This window comes from Manis javanica, chromosome 10 (genome assembly GCF_040802235.1).
Source record: "Manis javanica isolate MJ-LG chromosome 10, MJ_LKY, whole genome shotgun sequence".
Lineage (NCBI taxonomy): Eukaryota > Metazoa > Chordata > Mammalia > Pholidota > Manidae > Manis > Manis javanica.
This window is the reverse complement of record NC_133165.1, coordinates 104,719,133-104,744,682: the sequence shown is the minus strand read 5'-3', so window position 1 is coordinate 104,744,682 and position 25,550 is coordinate 104,719,133. Positions and strand designations below refer to the sequence as shown.

The 25,550-nt window shown below is 44.3% G+C and overlaps 1 protein-coding gene across 4 annotated transcripts in view; it reads right to left on the bottom strand.

The window, feature by feature from the left end:
- RFX4 (regulatory factor X4) overlaps positions 1-25,550 on the bottom strand; it is a 141,021-nt gene that overhangs the window by 33,142 nt on the left and 82,329 nt on the right. For all 4 annotated transcript variants that reach the window (XM_073213785.1, XM_037007098.2, XM_073213786.1 and 1 more), the window contains 4 exons: positions 19,233-19,396; positions 7,267-7,367; positions 5,170-5,228; positions 1,512-1,656 (listed from right to left, as the gene is read on the bottom strand). In XM_073213785.1, coding sequence (XP_073069886.1) covers positions 1,512-1,656; positions 5,170-5,228; positions 7,267-7,367; positions 19,233-19,396 — 469 coding nt within the window. The remainder of the gene's footprint in view (positions 1-1,511; positions 1,657-5,169; positions 5,229-7,266; positions 7,368-19,232; positions 19,397-25,550) is intronic.

Here is a 25,550-nt window from a genome sequence, read left to right as displayed (position 1 = left end):
GAGCTGGGTCGGATGCTGCCAGGAGTGGTTAGCAGAACCAGAAGCTGGCCGTTCCACATTTCCACTCACTTGCTCTTCCTGCACAGACATGACTGGCACTCCCCCATGCCTGGCCCCACGTGAGGCCTCCTCTGCTCCTCTGCAAAGTGAGAGGCTGAGGCTAGACGTGGGTTCAAGGTCTAGGAAAGGTTCACCAGCTCCCTTGAGGCTGAGGGTTCTCACCTGTAAAGAAGGGTGCCGAGTATCTCTCTCATAGGGTCGATGTGCAGATTACATGAGACTGTGCAGGTGGTGGACTTGACACAAGACCCGGCACAGACTAGGCAGTCTATAAGCTGAATGGTTATTTTAGCAACGGTCTCTAACATTCTTAACAGGAAAGAGCAGGCGGGGGCTGCTGCAGGGGAAGAAGCAGGAGCCTGAGAGGAGCTTTTGAAAAGGGCTCAGGGGACAGAGGTCTCCAACAGGAACGTCTTAGGGAACTATTTGGTTATAAACACCATATGCTTAGACTGGCTGGCAAGTTTCCTCTCAAGGCAACAGCACAGAGGCATTTACTGGAAATCTGAGGGGTCTGGGGCTCTTAGAAGAGCAGGTTCCTCTTCTCGAGGGGGTGGGGTGGACAGCCGCCCTGCGTCTTCCTGAATGATGTCACTATTAGGATCTTGGGTCTCACCCCATTCAGAAGATGAGGGTGCAGCCACTGTCACATCACCCCGTCACCAGATCCTTTTAGCAGCCAGCCTTTCTGAGAGCTGATAGGGGGTGTGTAGGGTCAGCCCTCCTGCCCTTGTGCCCCCTCTCTCCCAGAGGCATGAGGAAGAAAAGCCCAGCTAAGTGAGAGAGTTGCCACCAGACCCAGACCCCAGGTCCCCGGCTGTGGGGTGCCAGCAGCAGGCGGCCATGGGCGTTTGAGGGACAGCAGAGCTGAACTAACAGTGGTGGTGCCTCTGGACCTCTCATGTCCTCTACTACCAAGACCAACCAACAGGCCCACATGAGGATGATATTTGGAGCAGCATTCCTACATTCTTTGGCCACAGGGACATGAACATATATATATTCACAGAAGTAAATCACCATCCATCCCATTCTCAGACATTCAATGTGATTGAAATGTTCACCTGCAAATATGTGGACAGACTCACGTGACCCTCTTTTGAAAAACAGGCAGCATATCCAGCTGACTCCAGGCAGACATACACTGAGAGGCAACATGCTTGCATTTGCATTTCTTATGCCACCTATGGACCTACACCTGTCCCTGAGGGTCACCTGTGGGGTTTTCTGTGTAACACTGTGTGCGGCCCAGTTGCACCAGGCCCCTTTTCCCACCAAGGCTGACCCATGTCCTCCGACACCGATCAGCCCTCCTGTCTGGGGGAGGGACGTGGGGGAGGGGTCAGTGCAGGGAAGGACAGGGTGAGAATGCTACTTTATTTACTAAGATATTTTTTCTTTCTTTTTAAAACAAAAATCAGAAAGACACCATCCCTGGTGCACCATCTTACACTGGATGATGAGTTTCCGGTGCTCATCATGAGAGTCTTCCATGGTGTAGAGGGTCTGCTTGGTGATGCTGTTGAGGTCCACGTTCCTCCAGTCTTCCAGCATTTGGAATGTGATGTCTGCACTGTGGATCACTGTCCGAGATGCCTGTAAGCCAGCCCAGTGAACGCATTAGCTCATGGGTTGTTAGGTTAACACCCCTGCACTTTTATTTCTTTTTCGGCCTTTTTCGCCCATCTGTGTATGGTCTTTGGCAAACGACTTTGAAATTCAGGGAAATTCCATTTCAGCAAATGACCATAACTCAGAAGATGTGAACACTGTGCTCTCTTGTGGCTTCCCTCTCTCATATCCCTTTGTAAGAATCTACTCCAAGGTGGCCTAGGCTAGACCAAACCCTGCCGTTCCCAGCTGCTTTGGTCCTGACCCCATGGAACAATGGGGTGAAGCCCAGAGATGTGTCAGCCTTCTGATGTAAGCTTGTGGGCTGGGAGCTCTGTACCAAGTAACCAGTTGTCTCAGTGTCTGAGAAGTGACAGGCCCAGATCTAGGAATGGCCCTGCTATCCCTGGGCATGTGATAGCTTTAACCCTAGAAATTTTACAATGTGTATTTTTCATATAAATGCATTCTGAAACAATTTGTGGTCTAGCTTTCTATTTTTGCTTTTTGTTTTTTATATAACTATGATGATTAAAACAAATATGAGTAACTGAGATGGAAGACAAGGGAACTACATCTAAGACTCAGTTGTTCACTAAGGTTTGTGTATGTGTTTAACCTGTGGCTTGTTCAGTAAACAGTAATTAGTAGCACTTAACATTTGCAAGTTGGAACAATACTGATAAAAGCAAAAAAAATAATAATAATTCCAAAATCCTTTCCTTTACCTGCATGTTTTCGAAAATGTCTTTAATAAAATGAAAAAAAATTCAACCACAAATGGGCTTTATAACTCTCCCAATGCTTATGAATTTCCAGGCAAAGGTAAATAGTGACAACCCCTTTAATACACAGATTGTTTGAGCGCAAGTAAAATCTTACTTAAATCACATTGTAGAGCTCTTTGAAGGTCACAGAGGCTTGGGATATATGATCATATGGGTTGGGTCAGTCTTTAATGCTAATGAAAACAACCATGTGTGAAGATCTGGGATTCTGGATTCAAATACACTTAGTTCAAATTCTGGCTTTGCTGCTGACCAGCTGATCCACTTGGGGGACTCAAGTAGATCAACCTCATTTTCCTGATCTATTAGATGGAAATATAATAGTACCTGCCTCTTAAGGATGGCTGCTGTTGATGAGTCCTTGAGATAATGTTTGAGAAGTGCATAGTCCAAGGAGTAAGCTCAATAAAGGAGGCTCCTGTTATTCATGTCAGTTCTCTTTGTGGTGATTGTGTTGACCCCCCGGGCCTTTGCACATGGTGTTCCTGCCAGCTGAACATTCTTCTCTCCCCTGCCTCAGCAGCCCTGCCTTCATGTGTGCTCTGACTTAAATGTCACACCCATGGAGAGACTGTCCCTAACCATGTCATCTAAGCAGGACCTAAATGTTCCCTCATTCCCTATTTCCATTCTGTTTCCTTCCTAACCTTTTAATTATTCTTTAGTGTACTTTTTATTCTGCTGAGGGCAAGTACCACAAAACACAGTATCTGGTACTCAGAAGGCACTCAAAAGATTTTGTAGAATGAATGACTGAGATATGAATGCCAAGCTGTTTGCTTAGTGTATCAGAAAAGGCCTGGGCATTTAGATCTTGGGTTTAAGTATGACTCACCTTGTATGTGTTTAGGAAAGCTTGCTGGGATACTAGCTAAAATGTTCCATGGTGTTTCATTCCCAGCACTAATCCCAGTCTTTTGGCTGATCCAGGAATGTGCCTGATAGTTGCCCAGTGAAGAAGGAAAGGTAGCATTTGCTGATTAAATTCCACACTATTTGTGGGAATTGGAGAGAGTTTGTGTCCAGGTATGTGTGCAGGTAGTGGCAGACATGGGTGTGCACACTTCTACCTACATGTGCATTTAAACGTTAAAGGCTTTCTTAAACTGTCTGAACCTCAGAGGGAGGTACCAAAACCATGTCCAGTTTCCTGAGAGGACCCAAGATTGACTCTTCTAAGCTGGCGAAAAGAAAAGAAAGAAGGCATGCCTTGGAAACATGGCTGTGTTGTTGTTTTTTTTGCCAACATTCGGTTTCTTCCTGAATCTCATTTATCTGTCAGGCTTTGCCCTCCTCAGAACAAGGCCCAGGTGTGGCCTCTGTATACAGAGGACAGATGTGGAAGGGCTTTCCTCTGGTGGCCAAATCACCCCCATGCCATTCATGCAGGGACAGGGCAGGAGCAGTGAGGTGTGTGCAGTGCAGTTTTTATACTTTCTAGTTCCTGATCTGGACCCTAACATCAGGCTGTTGAAACTAGAGACCCCTTCCTCCTACCTTGACCTTGAACCAACAGTATGAAGGAGAGGTTGCAAACCCAGACACACACAGACAGCAGCCGGGTGACACAGGGGAATGAGGAGCTCCGAGTGTTAGAGAAAGCGGGGGTAATACGTTGCAGGCTGCCTGCTGGAGGGAAGCTCAGCCCACCCAGCTGATTACTGCCCTGGGAAAACTAGCTCTGGGGTTGCCAGCTCTTAACATTTTTCTATAGAAAATTTGGGTAGTTGGCTGTCATCTTCCAGTTTCAATTATTATCAACTAAGCAAAAATATTACTTGAACATATGCAAATCAAACAAAAATAATATCTGAGGACCAGACTTGACCTATAGCCACCAGTTTTGCCCCCTTTGCTTTATGAGCATTAATATTTTAATGAATGCTAAGGGGCGGCCTTAACTGATTTAGATTCTTTTCCTGAAGGTACAAAATTAACAGAAATGCAAAGTTTTATGCCATCCGGTCATAACTACAGAGTTATAGTAGGATCTTCCACTTTTTATTGTATATACTTTTGGATATTTTTTGCATTTCTTTCTATAGTAAGCATATGTCACTTTCTTGCTACAAAGAACAGAAATCTGGAAAAATAAACAAAATTGGGTAAATATTTAATATACTATGTGGCTCTGAACTTTTCTGGATGATACAAACACAACAAACCAATCAACCTCTTTGTATCTGTTTGAATGATTTATCTCAGTGGTTCACAACTGCTGTGATATTGTGCCCCCGGCCACAGTGGGCAGTGTCTGGAGACATTCATTCTTGGTTGTCACAGCCTGGGTGGTACTTGGGGGTGGGTCATGCTACTAGCATCTACTAGGTAGAGGCCAGGGATGCTACTAAACACCTGCCATGCACAAACCAACTCTCCACTACAAAGAGGTATCCAGCCAGAGTGTCAATAGTGGTTGAGAAACACTGACTTACTTCTGGCAAACACAGACTTGTGGACCGAGAACATGCATGAAAGGCTAAGGGGCCTTTATTATTTTATATGTTAGCAATTATTTTATATGTTAGTTGAAACTAGTGATTGGCTAACATTTTTATTCCTTAACTGTAGAAATTAAAGATAACAGTGAGAGTGTACTATTAAATAGCCTGGCCTCCCCCACAACTCTTCTAGGGAGTTGTTTCTGTGACTTTGTCCCTCATCTGCAATGACCTGGCAGTAGTTAGAACATGTAACACAGGACACATACCTGGCAAAGATGATTGAGTGATGTTTGCCGTCTCAGAATTTGAGAAAACCTTCTTGACACTGACGGATGAAAAGAGTTAGCGTGAAATATTTGCACATTATGGTCCTACCTTGTATTTTCCAAGGGCAGATTTCAAAAAGTGGCTTCCATATTTAACCAAATTTGTCTCACAGCCCAGACCCATTTTATGTGCCCACTTGGCAAAACCCTGCATTTGATTCTTTGTTCTCCCATTTGGATAACTATTTCCTAAAATGGTGATATTTGGGGTACATATTTCAAAGTCATCCACATGCCGCACTGGCAGGTGTGAGAAATAGTGGCATCAATCAACCGTGAGTAAAAGCAATTATTTACTTGTCTTTCATTTCGTTAATTACAAACTCATTCACTTCTCCCCATAAATAATTGCAAGAATCAAGTGGAAGCTTTGAAGAAGGCCTTTTAAGAAGTAGTGTATCTAATAGGAAACCCTGACTGAGCCTCAGCGAGTGTGTGTGTGTGATGCTAGGGGCTGCTTCTGTGATGGGACCGGGGTGGCACCATGAACATGGCTTTGCATTATCTGTCATCTTTATCACATGATCTCCATGACCTATAGTTGTGTCTTGATGATCCTGTTTCCTGTGCTGATATAATAAGCTGATCTGAAGTGGGATGATCTTATATCTTTAGATTTTGAAGCAGACAAGCCACGTGCAGCCCATGGTCTTTGCTCTTACAGAGTCGTTTGGACTGGTGTGTGTTTCCATGCCTTGCACGTCCTCAAGGTGCACTCCAGGGCTCCCTGGGAAGCACAGGTGCCTCCAGGCACCCACAGGTGAAAGGTCCAGCAGACCTCCCCACAGCCAACTTTCCACAAGTTTGTTTTGTCAGCATAATTAAAACGGGTGTGCGGGGCATTCTTCTCATTAATTTCTGAACTGGTCGAGAAACAGAAATTTCCCTGGGTTTATTCTAATTTGTACTCAGAGCCAGCTTGGTTTGAAAAATAGGGCACAGGGTGGAGGAATAGAGGGTGGGGGGGCAGATGAACTTCTAGTTTTCCAGACTGATCAATCGTTAATCCTTCTCCTTAATTACTTTTTCTTTAACTTTGTGATGTGGAATTTAGTGCTCGAGAAAAGAAAAGAACTGAGGGCCGTGAAATAAAGCAGGCTTTATCAATAGGTGATGGCACTGCAGGCGGCCTCAAAGCGCGCCTGAAAGGGCCCCCTTTGCCTGCGGAGAGAGGGTAATTTGATCTCCTTCATTTTCCCCGCTGGCACTTATTTCGGGTAAGAATGGCAAGCTGTATTTAAATGGGACTTTAAGAAAGATATATCTAAAAACTTTGTTTTGCTTGAAAACTTTTCATCTTTGCGCAATAGCATGTGAGTCTTCCCGCAAATATAGACCCAGGGAGACAGAGAAATAGGGCGTTTTCTTAGGCAAAACTAACGCTGGGGTCTAGGGATGCTCAGCAGAGAAAAGATTCACAACCCCAATTCCCTTATGAGAAACATTAATTTGGTTTTCTCATTAGGCAGAGAGTTAAATATGTGAAGCCCTGAAGCCATTTTCTGGGTCCTGTTACTAACATTTTGTGGGCAGGAGCTTTGGGGAAGTCTTAGAGTTTTGGGGTCAGATGGATTTGGGTTTGACTCCTGGCCCACAGTTACCAGCTGTGTGGCTGTGCAGCTTTAGGGAAGTTTCTCTGCCTCTCAGAGCCTCATCTGTAGAATAGGGATATTGCTTTCCACATCGCAAAAGTGGCATGAGGATTCAACGAGACCAGGAGTGAAGTGGTGACGACCAGAGACGGATCAACAGACCAGGGAGCAGATCCCGCCTGAGCGGTACTTACTGCCTCTCTAAGCCTGTTTCCTTTTCTATAAAAGGAGACGTGTGCCACTCGCAATAAATATTTTGTGAGGATTAAGTAAGTTCATGCATGGAAAGTGCTAAGCATAATACTTGGTGCTTTATAGGCAAAGAGTAAACGGCAGCTATTATCATTATTATTATTGTTGTTGTTATTTTATTCACAATCTATGTAAAATGTTTGGCACTAAAATGCTTTTCTCCCTTCTTCTCGCTCCCAAACTCAGGACTTACACTCAAACTTGATGTTTCGCAAATTTTCTGGAAGGTCATGGAGAGCCACTTTTAGCCATTCATCCAGCTGCTTGGCAAACTTTCGGATCACCTGAGTTAAGCTAGAAAGAGAAATGATACATTTTTGATGCCTCCTGTGTTGCTCAGTAGGTCCCTAGAGGGTTTTACTGCCCCTAATGATGATTTGGCTGCAACCTAGAGGTGTCACTCATAGCAGGAACCTCAGAGACAGGGTTGCAGCCCAAGCCCAGCAGAGACCTGGGGCGACTGAGAAGGTACCCATATAATGTGGTCTGGTGCCAGCACTGGTCAGGGGAGATGCAGCATGCACAGTGTGGGGAAAGCCTACAGTGAGGCTTGGCGGCATCCAGAACTCCTTCCTGCAAGCAAAATGCCATCCTTTGAAGAGCCTGTGTGAGGGGTGAAGGCAGAGGGTGGTGGGCCTGAGGGTGCCATTTTACAGTTAGCCTCGCTGTCTCATGCTGTCCAGTCTTGTCTGAGCCCTCTTGCCAGGGAGCATACCACCATGCCTGCCCACCCAACCTGGGCTCACGCTTCCCAAACTGCTTGTAGCTGGGCAGGAACTGGGAAGCAACAGCATATTTTTAAAATGACAAACAACCCTGACATGGACTTTGAGGCTGTAACAGACTTGGAGAGTGGAGGACTGTTTTGGTGCAGGGAGTGGGAGGGGCTAGAGGGCTGAAGGTTGGCGGGCGGCAGTAGGTTGCAATCTGAGATGGGAATAGGAGTTGAGAAGACATTGAACACCAATGACAGGCTCTCACCATCATAATCACCTGCTCAGAGCCCTGGGCCCAGTGTCCTCCGGGAAGTCCTCCTCAATCCACTGGCCACAGGGACCTCCCCATGTGGGCCATCCTCACCATCCTTGCCTTCCCCCAACACCACCCACCCTGCCCGCCTTCAGTCTCCCACTGACTCTCATGTCAGACCATGACCACCTCCCTCCCCCTGCTGGGCAATCCTACCTTATTTCTCTGCTCACTTGTTGCTGTTCCATGACTAATTCCAACCTTCAGGACCCTCACACCTCTAATCACCAGACGCTCTCCACTGCCCCCACCCTGCCAGCAGGCAGCATCACCTCCTACTTCTCCGGGAACATAAATGCAAAGGAAGAACTTGTCTGCATTCTGCTCATCTCCCTTCCTTCCTGAGAGAAACAAGGAGCCTACCCCCCATTTCATCCCCTCTTGTCCTCTAAGAAACTGACATTACTGACTGTCCCTTCTCCTGGGTAACCCACCTCTTCCTCTCTCCTGGATCATTACTCTTGTCATCTTAATGTGCTCAAAATGTCTCAACTTAAAAATTAAAAATGCTCTAATTTCCTGTCTTCTCAAGCTGCCACCCTCCTTCTTCACAGACGAACTTCTACAAAGAGTTGTCTAGACTCTGTGCCTCCTTGTCATCTGGTCTCACTTACAGCTCACCTCAGTCCCGTGCCTCAGCCTAAAGGGCTCTCACCCAAGCAGCAACCTCCACCCGTGAGGCAAGCCCAACAGGCTCACTTTGGTTCTCATCCTATTGGACATCTTGGCAGCACATGGCCCTGTGAGCCCTTCCCCTTTGGTAAACATCCACTTCCCTTGGCATTTGTGCCCCCTCCATCTTCTGGCTGCCCCTCAGTCACAAAGCTCAGCCTCCTTGCCTGGTCATTACATCTTCCAATTCTTCCTAGTCCTCGGCCCTCTATTATCACGCTTTATTCCTCCCCTGGCTAGGTGCTCCGTGCCCACAGCTTCAGTCACCATCTACACTCACTTTTCTATCTCTGGAGCAGAGGTATTCAGGGCTCGAGACCAACTGTGTAGATAGGACACCTCCATTTAGATGTCCCAAATGCATGTCAGACTCAGCCTGTCCAAACTGAACCCATCATCTCCCTGTCAGACATGGTTCGTGTGTTCCTTATTTCAGTGTGAGCTCTATTTTCCATGAAAGTTTGTCTTTAACTTTTCTATTATGAGAAATTTCAAATACCCCAACATAGAATAGTATAATAAACCTCCATATATTCATGGCCCAGAATCAGTAATTAGCAACATGTTGCCAATTTAATTTATCACATGCCACTCTTTCTTTTTGGAAGTATTTTAAGCAATTCAAGATGTCAATCATTTCAAAAACTTGGTATGCATTTCTAACATGCACTTAAATACACACACACACACACACATTTAAAACCATCATGCCATTAGTATACCTAACAGAATGAACAGTAAGCCCCTATTATCTAAAACCCAGACTGTACTCAAATTTCTCATTTTCTTAAAGACATTTCTTTGTTTGCTTGAGTCAAGATCCAAACAAATAAATGCACATTGCACATTGCATAAAAGGTGTAATTATGCCTTGTTCTATTTCTTAAGTCTTTTTATCATTCTATTTCATGCCATTAGTTTACTGGCACCATCATGTTATTTGTTCCTGAATGTCTCGCATTCTGATTTGGTTGATTTCTTCCTCATAGTGTCATTTAACCTGTTCATCTATCCTGCATGCTTCCTTAATAACCTGGCAGTTATGTCTAAAGACTTGATTAAATTCAGTTACAGTTTTCTAGGTAAGACAGCTTTGTAGGTGGCCCTGTACTGCCCTGTCCACCACATCACATCATGAGGCTTGGGTCTGGTTGCTTCTCTTTCAGTGTGCCTAGTTTTGAGACTGAAATAGCCTCCTTCCCATTAGTAGGCACTGTGGATTATATCACCAAATTACCCCTCAGCCTCAGAGAAAACCTATTTTCTCCCTATGTCAAACTGTCATCACTGCTCACCTGGGCCACTCCACCAGCTTCTGAGGATACCCTGCCTGTTTGCCTTCCCACCTCCACCCCATCTTCCACCTCGTGAGAGAGATTGTTCTAAAACACATGCAATTCTGGTCTCTTTCACCTTCTGATTACAACTCCTCACTGCTTTCATGTTAACTCTTAGGATAAAAACCAAAGCCTCACCAGAGCCCCAAGGTCCCTGCCCTAGCCATGCCTTCCTCTCCAGCGTCCCCTTGTACCCTCTCCTGTCACCCACATGGCAGCCCCGCTGGCCTCTGTCCCATTCCTTCCCACCTCAGGGCCCTTGTTCCTGGTGTCCTTTCGTTCAAGAGTATCCCCTTCTTCACCTGCTCAGCTCCTCCTCATTGATCTCATCTCACACCAGTTGTTACGTCCATGGGAAAATGTTCCCTGAAGCCCCTAGACTAGGTCAGCACCCCTGGTTATTCCTCTTTAAGGGCCCTATAGTTGTGAAAGTTGTTAATTATATGCTAACCTGTGTGAGTATCTGATTAATGTCTATCTTTCCCACCAGACTGTACAATCCATGAAGAAGGCAGTGATTACGTCCATTTTGCTTATCACTGTGTCCTCAGCACCTAGCATAGTGCCAGACACCTCACAGGCACGTGAGTAATGTTTGTTAAATGAAATGAGTGAATGACTCCCAAGCCCCGGTTGGACAGGGCCCAGGTATATTCCCCATGAGCCCTGCTGTCCAAGCTGCCCCTGCTCCCCTCTCTGACTTCAGCTCCTACCACTCTTGCCCTGGCCTCACTCCCTTCCCTCAGCACCAGCCTCCTTTCTGTTTCTCCAGGCTCTTGCCGACCCCAGCAGGGCCTTTGCACTTGCTGTTCCCTCTGCCTGGAGAGCTCCTGCCCCAGATAGTGGCCTGCCTCCCTTCCTTACCGGCTTCAAAGGTCTGTGTCAAGAGTTGGCTACAGTAGCTGAAACTGCCATCTCTTCACTCTCTTAGCAGCTCCTACTATCTCAACACTCTTAACCCTGCCATGTGTTTTAAAAAGATCGCTCTGGCTTCTGTGAAGAAAGTGGAGTACAGGAGGGCAAGGACGAGGAGGGAGATCTGTTTGGAGGTTACTGCAGTAATCCAGGCCAGACAGTGGCCAGGATGAAGGTGGCTAACAGTGGAAATAACATGATAGGGTCAGATTCAAATACTCTGAATGCAGAGCCAACAGGATTTCCTGGTGAGTGGATGTGGGTATATGAGGAAAGACTGGTGTCGAGCACATCTTCCTGAAAGAAAGGGGATATACACACCCCTGTGCCCAGCGGAGTGCCTGACACGCAAGAGGTGAGCCGAGGTACTGCAGGAGTAATACAGCCAAATTCAAACATGGTATCAGTTATTAGCACACCGTATCCAATTCCTAAGGGAGAAGACTTCTCAGAATATCTGGCCACTCTTTAGAGAATGTACGGAGTGATCGTCCATGACTGCGGGCCCTCAGGGAGGGTGAGATTGGCTTCCTCCGCCCAGGACACTTCTCCCGGAAGTGTCCCTTGCAGCTGGAGCAGGGGGATGGCCTTTGTCGGGGCAGAAAACAAGCAGCAGGACTGCTGATGGGCCTTTCACTTTGTGTGGTGGTTTGACGTTATTAAACTGAAGAAAAGTGGTCAGGGATTCTGGAAAGCCTGGAAAAGATTCTATTTTGGGACTTGGACTTTAAGGAATAATGTAAACACTCAAGTTGCTCTGCTGTGGTGTCAAATGAGCAGGTGAGGAGCTGGCCTCCTGACACCTTGTCTAAGAGACGCCTCCTGGCCTGCTCCATCTTCCTGCAGTGTTAGTAGCTGCTGACCATCACCCCCTACTTGAAATATTCACGTGGGACTCTGCAGCACGACCTCTTCCTAAGCTGAATTAACCTCGTCTCCTTCTCGGCTCTGCCTCCCCCACCTCACTCCCCAGGCTGGGCTCCCAGGGTCTGCCCTGCCCTTCTGGTGGCATACCTTCTCCTCCCTGTGGGGCAGACAGCTCCCGCATCTGTAGCTTCAGCCTCAGCCCTTCCCCTGCAACAAAATCCACACTTACAATTCCTGGACCACTGCCATCAGTGATGCTGGTAGGGTGGCAACATGGTGATAACAGCAGCTACCTTTTAATGAGTGCAATGTGCCAACACTAACCACTTCACACGTTCAATTTCATCCTCACATCAACCCTGTGAAGTAGGTACTATTGTTAGTCCCAGAAGAGGGGTGAGAAGCTGAGAAAGTAACAGAGAAGTTGCTTTATTTGTCTAAGATGATTCAGTAAGTAAGTGGAAAAGCCAAGATTCAAGCCCAAATCCATCTGGCAGCAAAGCCTGGGCTCAGCTGTTATCTTAGATATCTTAGCTGTTGTCTCAGGTGATGAAAATACCCATACCTTGCACCTTTACATGCCCTGTTACTCCCCACCTCCAGACCACTGCCTTCTCCTGCTCATCTGTTGGGGCACTTCTGTTACTGTCTTAGCATCTCAGTCTTCTCTTTGCTCCTTTGAATTTCATCCTTCCTGGCCACCCACCACCCTACACACACACACACACACACACACACACACACAGTTTCTTACTTCTGCTAAACCAATAGTTATTAATAATTACTATGCCAAGATCAGTTGGGAGAGGTCGTAAGAGGTGAAAAGCCCAAATCTGAGAATGATTTACCTTTCTATAGATAAAAGTGTATGATTCATGGTTATCTTTATAGTACGGTCACTTATTTACCTGAATTTCAATATACTGTACTGATTTGGAAAGGAAGGGGTGGGTCTGGGCTAGTGAGCTGGAAGCTGTGCCCAGCCTGGGCCTGCCAGGGCTTTTAAGTGAAAACTTCTAGAGCCGATTCTCATTTCCATCCCTGGCTAAGCATAGGGCCAGGCACACGGAAGGACCTCGTACAGTGTGTAACACACTGTAGTCATCAATAAACATTTACTTACTTAATAATTGATTATTTGAGTCCCAGCTGTTTCATTTATATGCATGAAAAGGTGGACAACTTACGTCAGCTCTTAAGCATCAACTTTTACTTTTATAAAAACATTTATAAAAAGGCAGTTATGAGGAAGAAGGCAGGGATTAGCATGTCATTTGTACTCCACAAAATGTTTTATAATGAACTACAACTACGTTTGTGTGTGTGTGTAAAGCACCCATTAAGCAGTATTAAGAAGAACATTGTCCTTTCTTATAAAGGTGGACATACTTTTCCCATTCCTTCAGGAGGTACCTTCTTAGTACAAATTGGAGGGGGAGATTTAACCATTATCTAGTTCACTTGATGAATGCACAAGATTTTAATAGCTCAAAGCCTAAAGAGGTCCTTATATTATTTTTATAATAATAAGTGCATTTAAAAATCACACATATATGCATATATGTATGATCATAAAAACAAGTCTTAATGTAAAACATTTAGCTCCTTTAGGTGTGTTTCTTTTCTACCTAAAAAGTGAAAAATTGGAAAAAGCATCATTCCCAGCACAAGAAAAAACCAGATAATCTACAAAATCATTATTTCTCTTTAGCCCATCAGAGAACTAAGATCACAACCACCTAGCCTGGAATGTATGGAAAGGCAGGCATCTCCAAAGAAAGAAAGACTTGGGAAGTGACTCATCTATGCGAGAGAGAGAGAGAGAGAGAGAGAGAGAGAGAGAGAGAGAGAGAGAGAGAGAGAGAGAGAGAGAAGTCAGGACACCCCCACCACTAGGTAAAAAGAATTCGGCTCAAATTTTTTAACAAACTGCTAAAGGGTAAGTGTGAACTAGTGCTCTGGGAGCCACAGATGCAAAGGAAGTTTACACTTGTTCACAAGATCTTCTCCATTGCCTTTGCCAGGGGTTAATGGGAAAGACTCAGGGCAGATAGGAGAACAAGGAAGGCCTCTATCTGAAGGGCATGCTGGGAGGAGAGGAGCAGCCATTGCTGTGGGAACAGCACAGAGCCCTACCCAAAACTTTCTACCTTATGCAGTGCAAGCCTCGAATGGCTAGAAGGGCAGTAAACATTGCTGCCCCTGGGGCACAGGGAGTGACCCACTGTAAGTGCAGGAAAGATAAAGAGGAGAAGTTCCCTAACCTTTGTGGAAACCATCATGAGCTCAGGCTATTAGAGACTTATCTTTGGGATAGGACTGGATCACTGCGAATGCCCAGCTCTGAGAGCAAAAACCCACAGGGCTTGCTTAAGACTAAGCTAGGACAACAAAGGCCCCCACTCTCACTCCAGCCCTGAACCGTCTAACAAGTGTAATAGAGGTACACAGGAGAGGCCTAAAGATGAGCAACATTGAGAAAAAACCCTCAACAAACAAACTTCTAACCTAAGCACAAGGTATCCCAGAAAAGTTTGAATCTGGTGGTAGTTACACTGAAGGTAATAATAGCAACAGCAAAACACAAACACAATGAACTCCTGAATAAACAGACTCAACTTCTTCATATTAAGGGCCTATGAGAAGAAGACGTATGTATGCCCATTTCCAGACATGAACACCATTTACCTCAGTTTCTACTGTTCTACACACTGTTTGGTAGTCAGTATAAATTATAAGACACAGAAAATTAAGAAAAAGAACATACTCTGAAGAGATAAAGCAATCAACAGAACCAGACTATCAGAGAATTTTAAATAACTGATCAATATGCTAAAGCCTCCAATGGAAAGGTAAGCAATGAGCATGAACAGATGAGGAATTTCAGCAAAAAAAAAAAACCCACAACAGAACAATAAAAAAGAATCAAATGAAATGTTAGAAATTAAAACAGAAACAAAATATGGTAACAGATGAAGAATGGCTTCAACAATTGCATTGGTAGAGTGAACTACTCTATACACAGGAAAGAATCAACGAACCTTAATGGTGGCCGAGAAAAATTACTCAAAACACAAAATGAGTGAAAAAAGTTAAACTGAACATCGAAGAGATCTGGGACAGTGTCAAATGGTCTGCATAAGTGCAACTGAGATAATAGGAGGAAAGAGGAAACAGCAGAAGATGATGGCTGGGAATTTTCCAAAGATAATGAAATACATCAAAGCACAGATGCAAGAAGCTCAGGAAACTTGGAGCAAGATTTAAAAACAAAACAAAACAACTAGACACACCATATTTAAACAGCTGAAAACCAAAGACAGAAAAAATCTTGAAGGCAGCCAGAGGAAAGAAGGCACACTACATACAGAAGAGAAAAGGTATACAAAGACAAACATGCAAGAAAACAATCAACTAGAATTTTTAAATGCTGAAAACAAAACAAACATGTGTCACTCCAGAACACCACACCCAATGGAAGTATCTTTCAGAAATGAAAGAGAAATAAAGATCTTTCAGACAAAAACTGAAATCATGTATGACCATCAGACCTGCAATTCTAGAAATATTAGAGAAAATTCTTCAGGCAGAGGAACATGATATAACACAGAGACGTGGCTTTACACAAAGAAATGAAGATCAGGGATCATTAGAATGAAGGTAGATTTTAAAAATTGTTTTCCACACCTTTTATCACTCTAAAGGATAATTATCTAAAGCAAAAATAGTAATGATATATTGTGAGTTTATAGCATATATAAAACCAAACAGTATGACAACAATATCACAAAACATGAGAGGATGAATTGGGAATATACTGTTGTAAGGTTCTTACACCATATGTGAAGCAGTATAATATTATTTAAAGATAGATTATAATTAATAAAGATATATAAACCCAGAGGGAAACACACACCCACTTTGCTCAGTCCTAAATAAATAAATGTAAAGATATGGAAGAACTGGGTATTAGGAAAATATAATTTACTAAAATTTACCTCAGAGAAGACAGAAAATCCAAACTGACCAATTATTATAGGAAGAAAAGAAAAATTTCAAGATTTGACTCCATAAAACATACCATACCCAGAAGCCTTCAGAAGGAAATTATACCCATGTAATCTTCAAGAGCAAATAATTTAATGCTATTTAAACTGTTTCAGAGCTTAGAAAAAAAGCTGGTGGTGGAGGGTGGGGAGCTTCCAGATTTCTTTTATGAAGCAAGAATAACATTGATACCAGCAACTGATAAAGACCAAACACAGAGAGAAAACTGCACGCCAACCTCACTTATAACTTTTGATGCAGAAATCCTAAATGAAGCATTAGAAAATAAAATCCTGTAAAACATTAAAGAAAATAATATACTAGGTGGGGTTTATAATAGCTATGTAAGAATCGTTCAATACTAACTAGATAGATAATATAATCATCTCTTAGATGATATATAATCAATAATTAATAAGCATTGGATAATATCCAATAACTCTTCTTCATAAAGCATTTAATGAATTAAGAAAAGATGGACATTTCTTAACAAGATAAAATCTATCAGTCTTAACCCAAAAGCCAGCATCATGTTTAATGGAGAAAGACTAGATGCATTTTCATTGAAGTCAGAACTTTAACATGTTCTTGAGGTATAAGCCAACACAATTAGAAGAAATAAATAAGAGGTATAAAAATCAGAAAAGTAAAATTATCTATATTTTTAGATAATAGGATTTTAAACCTGGAAAATGTAAGAGAACCTCAAAAAAGAAATACAACAAGATAAATTTAATAACCAGCTCCAAATATAACACACAGGTATCAATAGTTTTCATATATATAAATAACCATCAGTCAAGAGCTCTGGAGGGAAAGACTGCATTTACAATAGCAACAAGAATATAAATATGTAAGAATAAATTTAATTTTAAAAACATATAAGATTTATATGAAAAAACATTTTCAATATTCCTGAAGCCACAAAATTAAAGATCAGAATAAATGGCAATGTCAACCATGTTCTTTGTTAGAAATTCTCAATATCATTAAGATATAATTCTCCCTAAATTGATCTATAAGGTTAATGTAACCCCAGTTAAAATACATACACATATGTGTTACATATGTGTATGTATTTAAATAGACAAACTAATGATAAAGTAGTTTATATGGAAAAATAAGTGACAATAACAGGAAAATAATAGTAAAAATAACAGACAACTAGCATTACCCAATATTAAAATATGTTTAAAAGCACAAAACTCAGAGTGACCCTGGATCATGAATATATAGAAATATCAGAGGTATAGAATAGAAGTCCAGAAAGAGCTCCAAATACATATAAAACTTACTATATAAAAAAAGAAGAAAAGATGTAAAGAAAAGATGGAATAATTAACACACTGTGTTGGAAAACAGGATAGCTGCTGGGAAAAACTGAAAGCCATACTTTACATAAGCTTATATCAGGATGGATTACAAACTGAACAAAAATTTTAAAGTACAAAATTAAACCATAAAGTTAATGGGATAAACCATGGGGAAATTATTTAATAATGGAAGTAGGGAAGACTTTTAAAAGTATGATACAAAATCCAGACACCATAAACACAAAGGACAGATAAATTCAACTACATAAATATATTACTGTGTGGCAAAGACAAAAGAACAACAAAATGAGAAAATACTTGCAACCCTTGTCGCAGATAAATGGTTAGTATCTCTAATAAACAAAGAGCTTCTAAAAAAATGAGAAAAACCTCAAGCAACAAAACATAAAAATAGTTGAAAGATAAGAACAGATGCTTCACAGGGAAAGAAAATATAAATCACTCTTAAAGATATGAAGAGATACTCAACTTTGTTCATAAGAGACATGAAAATTAAAACTTCACATAGAAATATTTGAGTCACACATCCTTTAAATCAGAATACAGCCCTCCAGGAATTCATCCTGTACATACATTCCATGTAGTAGGATGAATGGTGGCCCTCCCCAAATATGCCTGCTCAGAACTCACAAAGGTGACCTTGTTTGGAAAAAGGACCTCTGAGGATGTGATTAAATTAAGGATCTTGAGATGAGATCTTGGATTATCTGGGTGGATCTCAAGTCCAATGACAAGTGTCCTTATAAGTGACAAAGAGACACAGAGTGGGAGTCAATGTGAAGATGGAGGCAGAGACTGAAGTGATATGTTTACAAGCCAAGAACACCAAGAATTGCTGGCGTAACACCAGAAACTAGGCGAGAGGCATGGAACAGATTCTCCTTCAAGGTCTCTGGAAGGAACCAGCCCTGCCTGCACCTTGGTTTCAGACTTCCAGCCTCCAGAACTATGGGAGGATACGTTCCTGTTGTTGAAGCCACCAGTCTGTGGTCCTTTGTTACTGCAGTTCTATAAAACTATCGTACACCACTATGCAAAAGAATGCAGTTCACACATCATTCATCATATCATCATTTAAATAGGACAAGACTGAAACAACACGACAACTGATCAAACTCAGTGCAGTGGAAGAGTGTGCAAAAGAGTACAGAAGGGTAAAAAGCTCTGTCTAGAATGATGTGGAATGCCCTCCAACTGTCCAGGAGAGTTTACTTACAAGGGACAGATCAAAAAGGTGTGGGCAGGCACAGAGGATCCCCTGAGGGAGCCTGCTGCGGCAGGGGTTACACACAGCGGGCTCTCACCCACGCTCGTGCTGCCGGGAAGGCAGCAGAGGCCCATGGAGGGACGCGGCCAGGGGGCCTCACAGGGACGGAGGCAGAGGGCCGAGCCCCTGACGTCACTCTCTTCCTCCCTCCTCACCTCCATTGGCTGATCCCAGCTGGAAGCCCACGGGACAGGGAGCCCCGTGAGGTCGTCCATTTGGTCCACCCCCAGGGCAGAGGGCAGCACAGGCGCAGTGGAGGGTGCATCTGGAGGGGCACAGAAACTGGCCAACAGAAGCGCCCAAGACCGTTTTTTTAAAGCAAGGTACAGACAGTATATATACTGTGTCACCGTTTCAGTAAGAAAGAGAGAAACAGTTCATATATGCGCTGGTCACACATGCGTAGCAGATCTGGACGGACACCACCTCGAGAAAATGATTATATCTGACGCTCAGGGGGTTCCGTGGAAAAGGAGTAGTGGGGGGTGGAGACTTTTCACTGTATACTGCTCAAATATTAAAATTCTTATTAATATTTAAAAATATAAATAAACTTTAGTTTTTAAAAATCTAACATGAGTGGCCTTTACAAGGGAGGCCCGGGGACAGTGCAAGACGATACTCCATAGAAGGGAGGCAGGAACGGCAAACGCAGGGGCCCAGAGGTGAGGGAAACGCGAAGCGCGCCCACCTGTCAGGTAGCGCCTGCAGCACGGTGGGCATCAGCACGCCGGAGATAGCTTTGTAGAGGATGGAGTCGCACACGCCGACGATGTTCACCACCGTGGAGGAGCCCAGCACGGGCAGCATGTGGGGGGGCATTCCTTGCCAAAAGTGCAGGAGGAAACTTTGAACCTGTATCAACCCGCAGAGAGAAGAAGAGCCACGAGGTTACACAGCGTCCCTTGGCAGCGTCCCAGGGCCAAGCAGGCGGCTTGCTGTCGTCTACTTCCCCTGCGGCAGCAGGGGCCGCCCCGTCTGGTGTGGCTGAGAGGCCCTGCGCGTCCTCCTCCCCCAAGTCTTCCCCCGGCCCCTGTGTCCTGCATGCCCGCTGCTGGGGAAGCACCTGGCTGACAGCCTGGGGCTCTCCTGCCCCGGGAGAGAGGAGAGGCACGTTAACCTGGCGGCCCGTTGGTGCTTACTGTGCTCTGGGAGAAGTTTAAGGGACGTGGAGGGGGGTTACTGCTACTGGAAAGCTCAGAGCACTAGCGCTCACTATTCTTTGGGCCCATTGGTGCCCTGGGGATGGAGGAAGGAAGGGAACATGTATGAGCCATGTAGGAGTATACCAACTAGGAGTATATTATCTCTAAGTTCAGAAATGTGTCTGGATGGAGGGAAAGGGGGCCACAAACAAAAGTCTCATGACTCAAACTTGTGCACCAAAAACTGGATAAAACACAAGGGCCTCTTCCTATCCAAATGCCTCCATTCTCCCAAAGAGCCCTGACCAGTTGCTGCCATTACGGGGTGCTACATGGGGATTTCCGGGCAGTCAGCTGTGTGGGCACTTCAACGCCAACCACTAGTAGGGGACAGAAATGCAGCAGGTCCTCGAGAATGGAGCTATTATTATCATTGACATGATGACAGCAGGAGCTTGAGCCCTGCTGCTGATGGCCGAGTGGCTGAGTGAGGCCCAGGCAGGACCTCCCCAATGGCTCCCACGCCTGTGTCCTTCAGTGTGCGAGCTGGAGGTCAGGGAGAGGGCAGGGCAGGCTGTGCAGGGGTGGGACAAGATAAGGGAGCTGAAGGGAAATAGTATAAAATGGTTCTTCATATAATGACATTAAAAAATACCTGGATTTCAGCTAACATTGAGAGTGGCTTATCTTGAAGTTAGGGAACAAATTACTGAATGTTTATGAATCTCGCAGACTTGACTTGGTTCCTAGACTATGCATCCTTCTTTCTCCCTGAGATGGGTGCTCTTGAATGTGTAATATTACCCACATTCTTGGTTCTCTGAGTCAGTCCTGACCCAATTCAGGAAATGGTTTAGTTCTGCAAGTCTAATACTTGGAGGTGATATTACTATTGGCATTAGATTTATTAATTGAGTGTCTACTATATGCCAGGTGCTTTGCATAGGTTCTCTCATTTAATACTCATAACACTACTACAGCTGACAGGCATCGCTCCCATTTTGCAGAGACATCTAGCAATTTGTCTAAAGCCACTCAGCAAGTCAGGGAATGGATCAGACAGAGCCCAGGTCTCCCTCAATCTTTCCACCAATCAGTCTTGGGGGCTAGTTTGTTCTAACTGGGCTTCTACCCCATTCCCAAGATCATGTCTCTCCATGAACTGCACCTACGTCCCAGCTCTCTACCCTGCCTTGGTGACATGTGGTGCCCTCTCAGGAGTCAGGGTCCTGCTTTCCTCTGATGAAGCTATTTCTGACCCCAGCCTAGTGACCTGAGCTCAGCCTCCTGTGGATATACACTTGAAATCCACAGCCTGTCTGGATTTCCCAATGGACGCAATGAACGGGTGGCTTGGGGGATAAGAAGCAGGGAACAAAGCAGTTTGTAGCCAGATCAAAAATTAAAACAGAAAATCCAGATGAGGGAAGATGCCTTCCAGAGTCCAACCCTGGCCCCACTACCAACTAGGAGTATATCATCTCTAAGGTCAGAAATAAGCTTTAGATTAGAGATAGGTAAGTTTCCTTACCTGTGAAATAGGAATAAATGTATTTACTGTAGGTTCTGGTAAAGATTCCTAAAAAGTACTTGGCACATGGTAGTTGCTTAATAAAGATTGGTTATTATTGCTGTTGTTATACCTATGACTCAGTGTACTGCCCTAAGCATTTGAGACACCCTTGCCTAAGTTTCTCAGTGGCACCCAGCAAGGAACCCCACTGTGGTTCTGCCCACCTGTCAAGGCTCTTGTTTTGTCACTGGGACAACTGGTGGCTGACCACTGGTCTGGCCTGGGCCCAGAAACGGCCATGGCTCTTGGACAAGGTGCTTGCTCTCCAGAGGACACCCCCACTGTCCCCTGGCCCAGCTTGTCTCTGGCCATCAGCCTCCAGCCAGGGCCTGGACCTTCCCGCCTGCTCTTTGAACACCAAGTAAGAGGCTCTGATTTCTTAGGAACCAGTTGATTCTTAAGATTTGGCAGATACTGAATTCATTTGGCCTTCTTATTGGCTCTCCTTGCATGCAGCCCTACTCGTTTATTTTATTACTTTTAATAAGAGGTCACCTTCTAGCAGAAATTCTGGAGACCAGGGCTGTGTAGGTTAAAACACATCTGTGGAAAATTAGACTTTAGCAGCTAACCTGTCTGTTTCAAGCCTGCCCGGGTTGCACAGGGAGCCCCACTCAGTCCTGTCTCCTGAGCAGCCTTTGCAGAGGGCTCATTCGCCAGTTATGACCTCCCTTTCTACTCGGCATCCTGGACCATTTAGTGTCCGATGGTTCTGGTTCTTTGGAGTGAGAAGGAAGAGGAAGGAGGGAGAACAGTGTAAAGCTCAAGAGCTGGACACTGAGGTTAGATGTGAAAGGGACACAGTGCTCACACTGGAGGCAGAGCCAACAGGAAAGGCAAAGAGAATCAAAGCTCGTGGCTTGAACAACTGGGTGGTAGAGGCAGCCATCTAGGATGGGAAGAACAGATCTGAGGCATGCTAGGTTGGATGTCAAGTCAATTGAATCTGGAGCTCAGGACTAAGTACATAAATATGAGAGCTATCAGCTTCTGTAAAATGGAAATGATGTCTCCTATTGCTAGGATGAAATAAGGTAACTGGTAAAATGTCTGGCATCAGGTAGGCACTTAACACATGGCAACTTATTAGACAAAAGAAAGAAGTTCTCCTTACTCCTTGTAAGCAAAAGTGGTGAAATAATTAGAGGCAAATAACTAAAAATGATTATTTTAAGTAAGTTCCCTAGATTATCTATTTCAGTCCCCTGAACTCTGAGCCCATTTTCTCCTGGCTCAGTGAAGTATCAGCGGATAATTTCCTTAAGAATACGTAAGCAAGTTTTTTGTTCTTTTCCCTATCCATATTGAGTTATTCCGAGTACACTGGCACCTGTGGAAACGCGTATGATGAGTTCCAATCAGGAGCTCTTAGTGCGACCGTGCCGAGAGGGCCTCAACAGAACAAGAAACACTGAAATACCTGCCAATTACTATGCGCTGAGGTCATTACATACAGAATTTTCATGTAATCATCACAATTTTACTATGAGGTAGATAAATTTATTATCTCCATTTTATAGCAAAAGTAATTGAGGCTCACAGAGGTTATGTACTTTGCTCAAGGCCACAGATTAGTAAGTGATTAATATGGGACTAAAACACAGGACTATATGACTTTACAGCTCTTTGGGCAACGCAGTCTGGGGAAGCCTTTGCAGGGGAGTCCTCTACATGCAGACCCGGGCTCTTTGTACTTGCCTGATAATGCTGTAAGTCTATGCGCTTCACATCCATCCATCCACACATCCATTCATCCATCTACTCACCTACCCAACAAATATTTACTGACAGCCTAAGAGTATGGCTGACCTAGATACAATGGTAAACAAGACAAGGTCCCTGACTTCAAGGGCTTACATTGTGATGGCTGGAGACAAAAACGAACCAGGAAACCAAAAAGATAATTTAAGATTGTGATATTAACATTAGTTGTAACCTCAATGGATATTAAAGATCTTAAAAACTTGAAACAAACTTTAATATGAAAGTGTACCAGATGCCTTTTCTCAGCTGTAGTAGAAAGCCAAGCCCATCAGAGGTAAAGTACCCCCCCACTAATTCTTTTGTGGTTGAGTTGAATGAACCACATCTTGTTTAGCCATCCTAAAACAGCCACCAAATATCCCTGCCAGGGGAGTTGAAAGAATATGGCACTAGAGGTATCAGGTGACAAAGATCTAGCCATGACTTTGGCCCTAACCAATTTTGTGATCTTAGGCAAGTTTCTTAAGTCTTTGGTTGGCATATCTGATAAAAGGAAGCATGGGCATGACTTTTTACAGTTTACAAAGAGCTTTTATCAGGCATTGTCTCATCCTCCCCTTCCAGTAATCCTATGAATTAGGTAGACAAGGGTGGTATTTTTATCTTCATTTCTAGAATGAGGAACTGAGGCTCTGATGGCAGAGTCAGGACTTGAATCCAAGCCTGGCCTCCAAGTCTGGTACTTTTCCCATAAGAACACTGCTCTTCAAGGTTTCTGGAACTCTCATGATATATTCTGCATCTCATTTGCTGGCAGGCATTCCTTTTTTATTCCTCTCTAGGCTGTGTCTTAATTATTATCCCATTCCTGAGACCTATGGCAGCGTGTGGCACCATTAGCTGCCCAGTAAGTGTTGGAATTAATGAATGGAATTAAGTGAAATGAGACGATGTTCATATGTACTTTTAAGATAAAGAAAACTACGTAAGATATCAGTGAGGACTGTCACTAAGTTTTGTTGTTAATGCTTGTGGCAGGAGGGACAGCTGCCCCCTGGAGCTTTGATACCTCTTCTGAGTATAAACTGCTGCTCAGTGAGGTACCTGCTTCCCTTGCATTAAGGCAGAGCCATAAGACCAGCTCATGCCAATGGGCTACAGGCAAAAGGGATGCATTTTATTTCTGGGATGACAAGGTTAAGAAGAGGGTATGTCTTCCCTGTAGTCCTTTGTCCACCATCAGCTGAACAAAGGCTCCAGAGCTCTAGGGCAGGTGTGGTCACAGGTAGGAGGAGCCTGGGCCCCTGAACCAGCCCTGGGAACCAGCCTCCCAACCCAGAGCATCCACCTGGGATTGTGACGTGAGTGAGAAATAAACTTCTGATGTATTAAGAAGCCCGTGTTATCTGAAATGATCATGAATTATTTTCCCTCATGTAAGACAGAGCCAAACCACAGTATAGAAGAGAAGGTGATTTTTCTTTGTTAAAAAAAAAGAAAATCCACTTAAATGGTTGCTCAAGGAACTTGGGAGATTTGACAAATCTAATGAGAAGAAATCAAGAGTGGGAAGCAGAACATATCTCTGCCAACACGCTATCTCTTCTGGACCTGTGTCTATGAGCCAAGGGACAGGCGGCACACGTCCCCTGCCACACAGGGTTACTGCGGGGGCAGCAAGTGAGCTAACCGAAGTGCAAGAGCTCCACACACACCCACTGCTGTGAGACAGCAGCAGGAAGGCAGAGAAATGTGGGGAGAAGAGCATTCTGTGCCTTATATCGGTTTCTACCCCTCCATCTCCAACAGTACCTACCTCCTAAAACACACAAAGGCCATCTCCGGGATCTCTCACACCAATAGCTGCTGGTTTGTATGGCCCTTTAGAGATTGCATGGTCTTCCCTCGAACGTCCACACCTGACCCCAGGGTGAGCATTTTTTGTTTTTGCCTGAAAGCCATTTTCCGTACACAGAAAGGCCTCAGGTTTACAGGATGAAATGTGTGGCTTCCTGCCATCTCTCTGAGAGGCTCTTTTGGATGGCATTTTAGGCAGGTTGATTCAATGTCTCTCTGGTTATGTAACTGGTGTTTCAATCCTCTTTTATTCCCATTCTTTAACTGTAATATTTTTAAATAAAAGTGAAATGGACTCTTTACACTCTATTCAAAGATGGCCCTACTGCCAGGATTTGATGGACATGCAGACAAGTCTTGGTGAGTGAAGGGGTGTGAACCAGCCCAAAACACACTGAGTGGATGAGCCTCAGGAAAAGATCAAATCTAAAATATAGGAAAGCATTCTTTACGTTTCTCTGGGTCTGTAATTCTGGGTGTAACGATACCCTGGCAACACCGCGCTCCCGGTAGGCCAACTGGCCAACCCTCCTGCTGTTCCCTGGTGAGATCAAAGGCCATGCCGACCGCTCTTCCCACAGAGTATCTGTGAAATGGGATGGTAATAGTGCTAGCTTCTAGGATCCCTGTGCAGATCGAGTGAGCTCGGGTGCGTTAAGGACTTCCAGAGGTGTGACACCTAGCAGGAGCTTGTGAAATAGGAGTTGGGGTTATCATAGTAGTTTCAAAG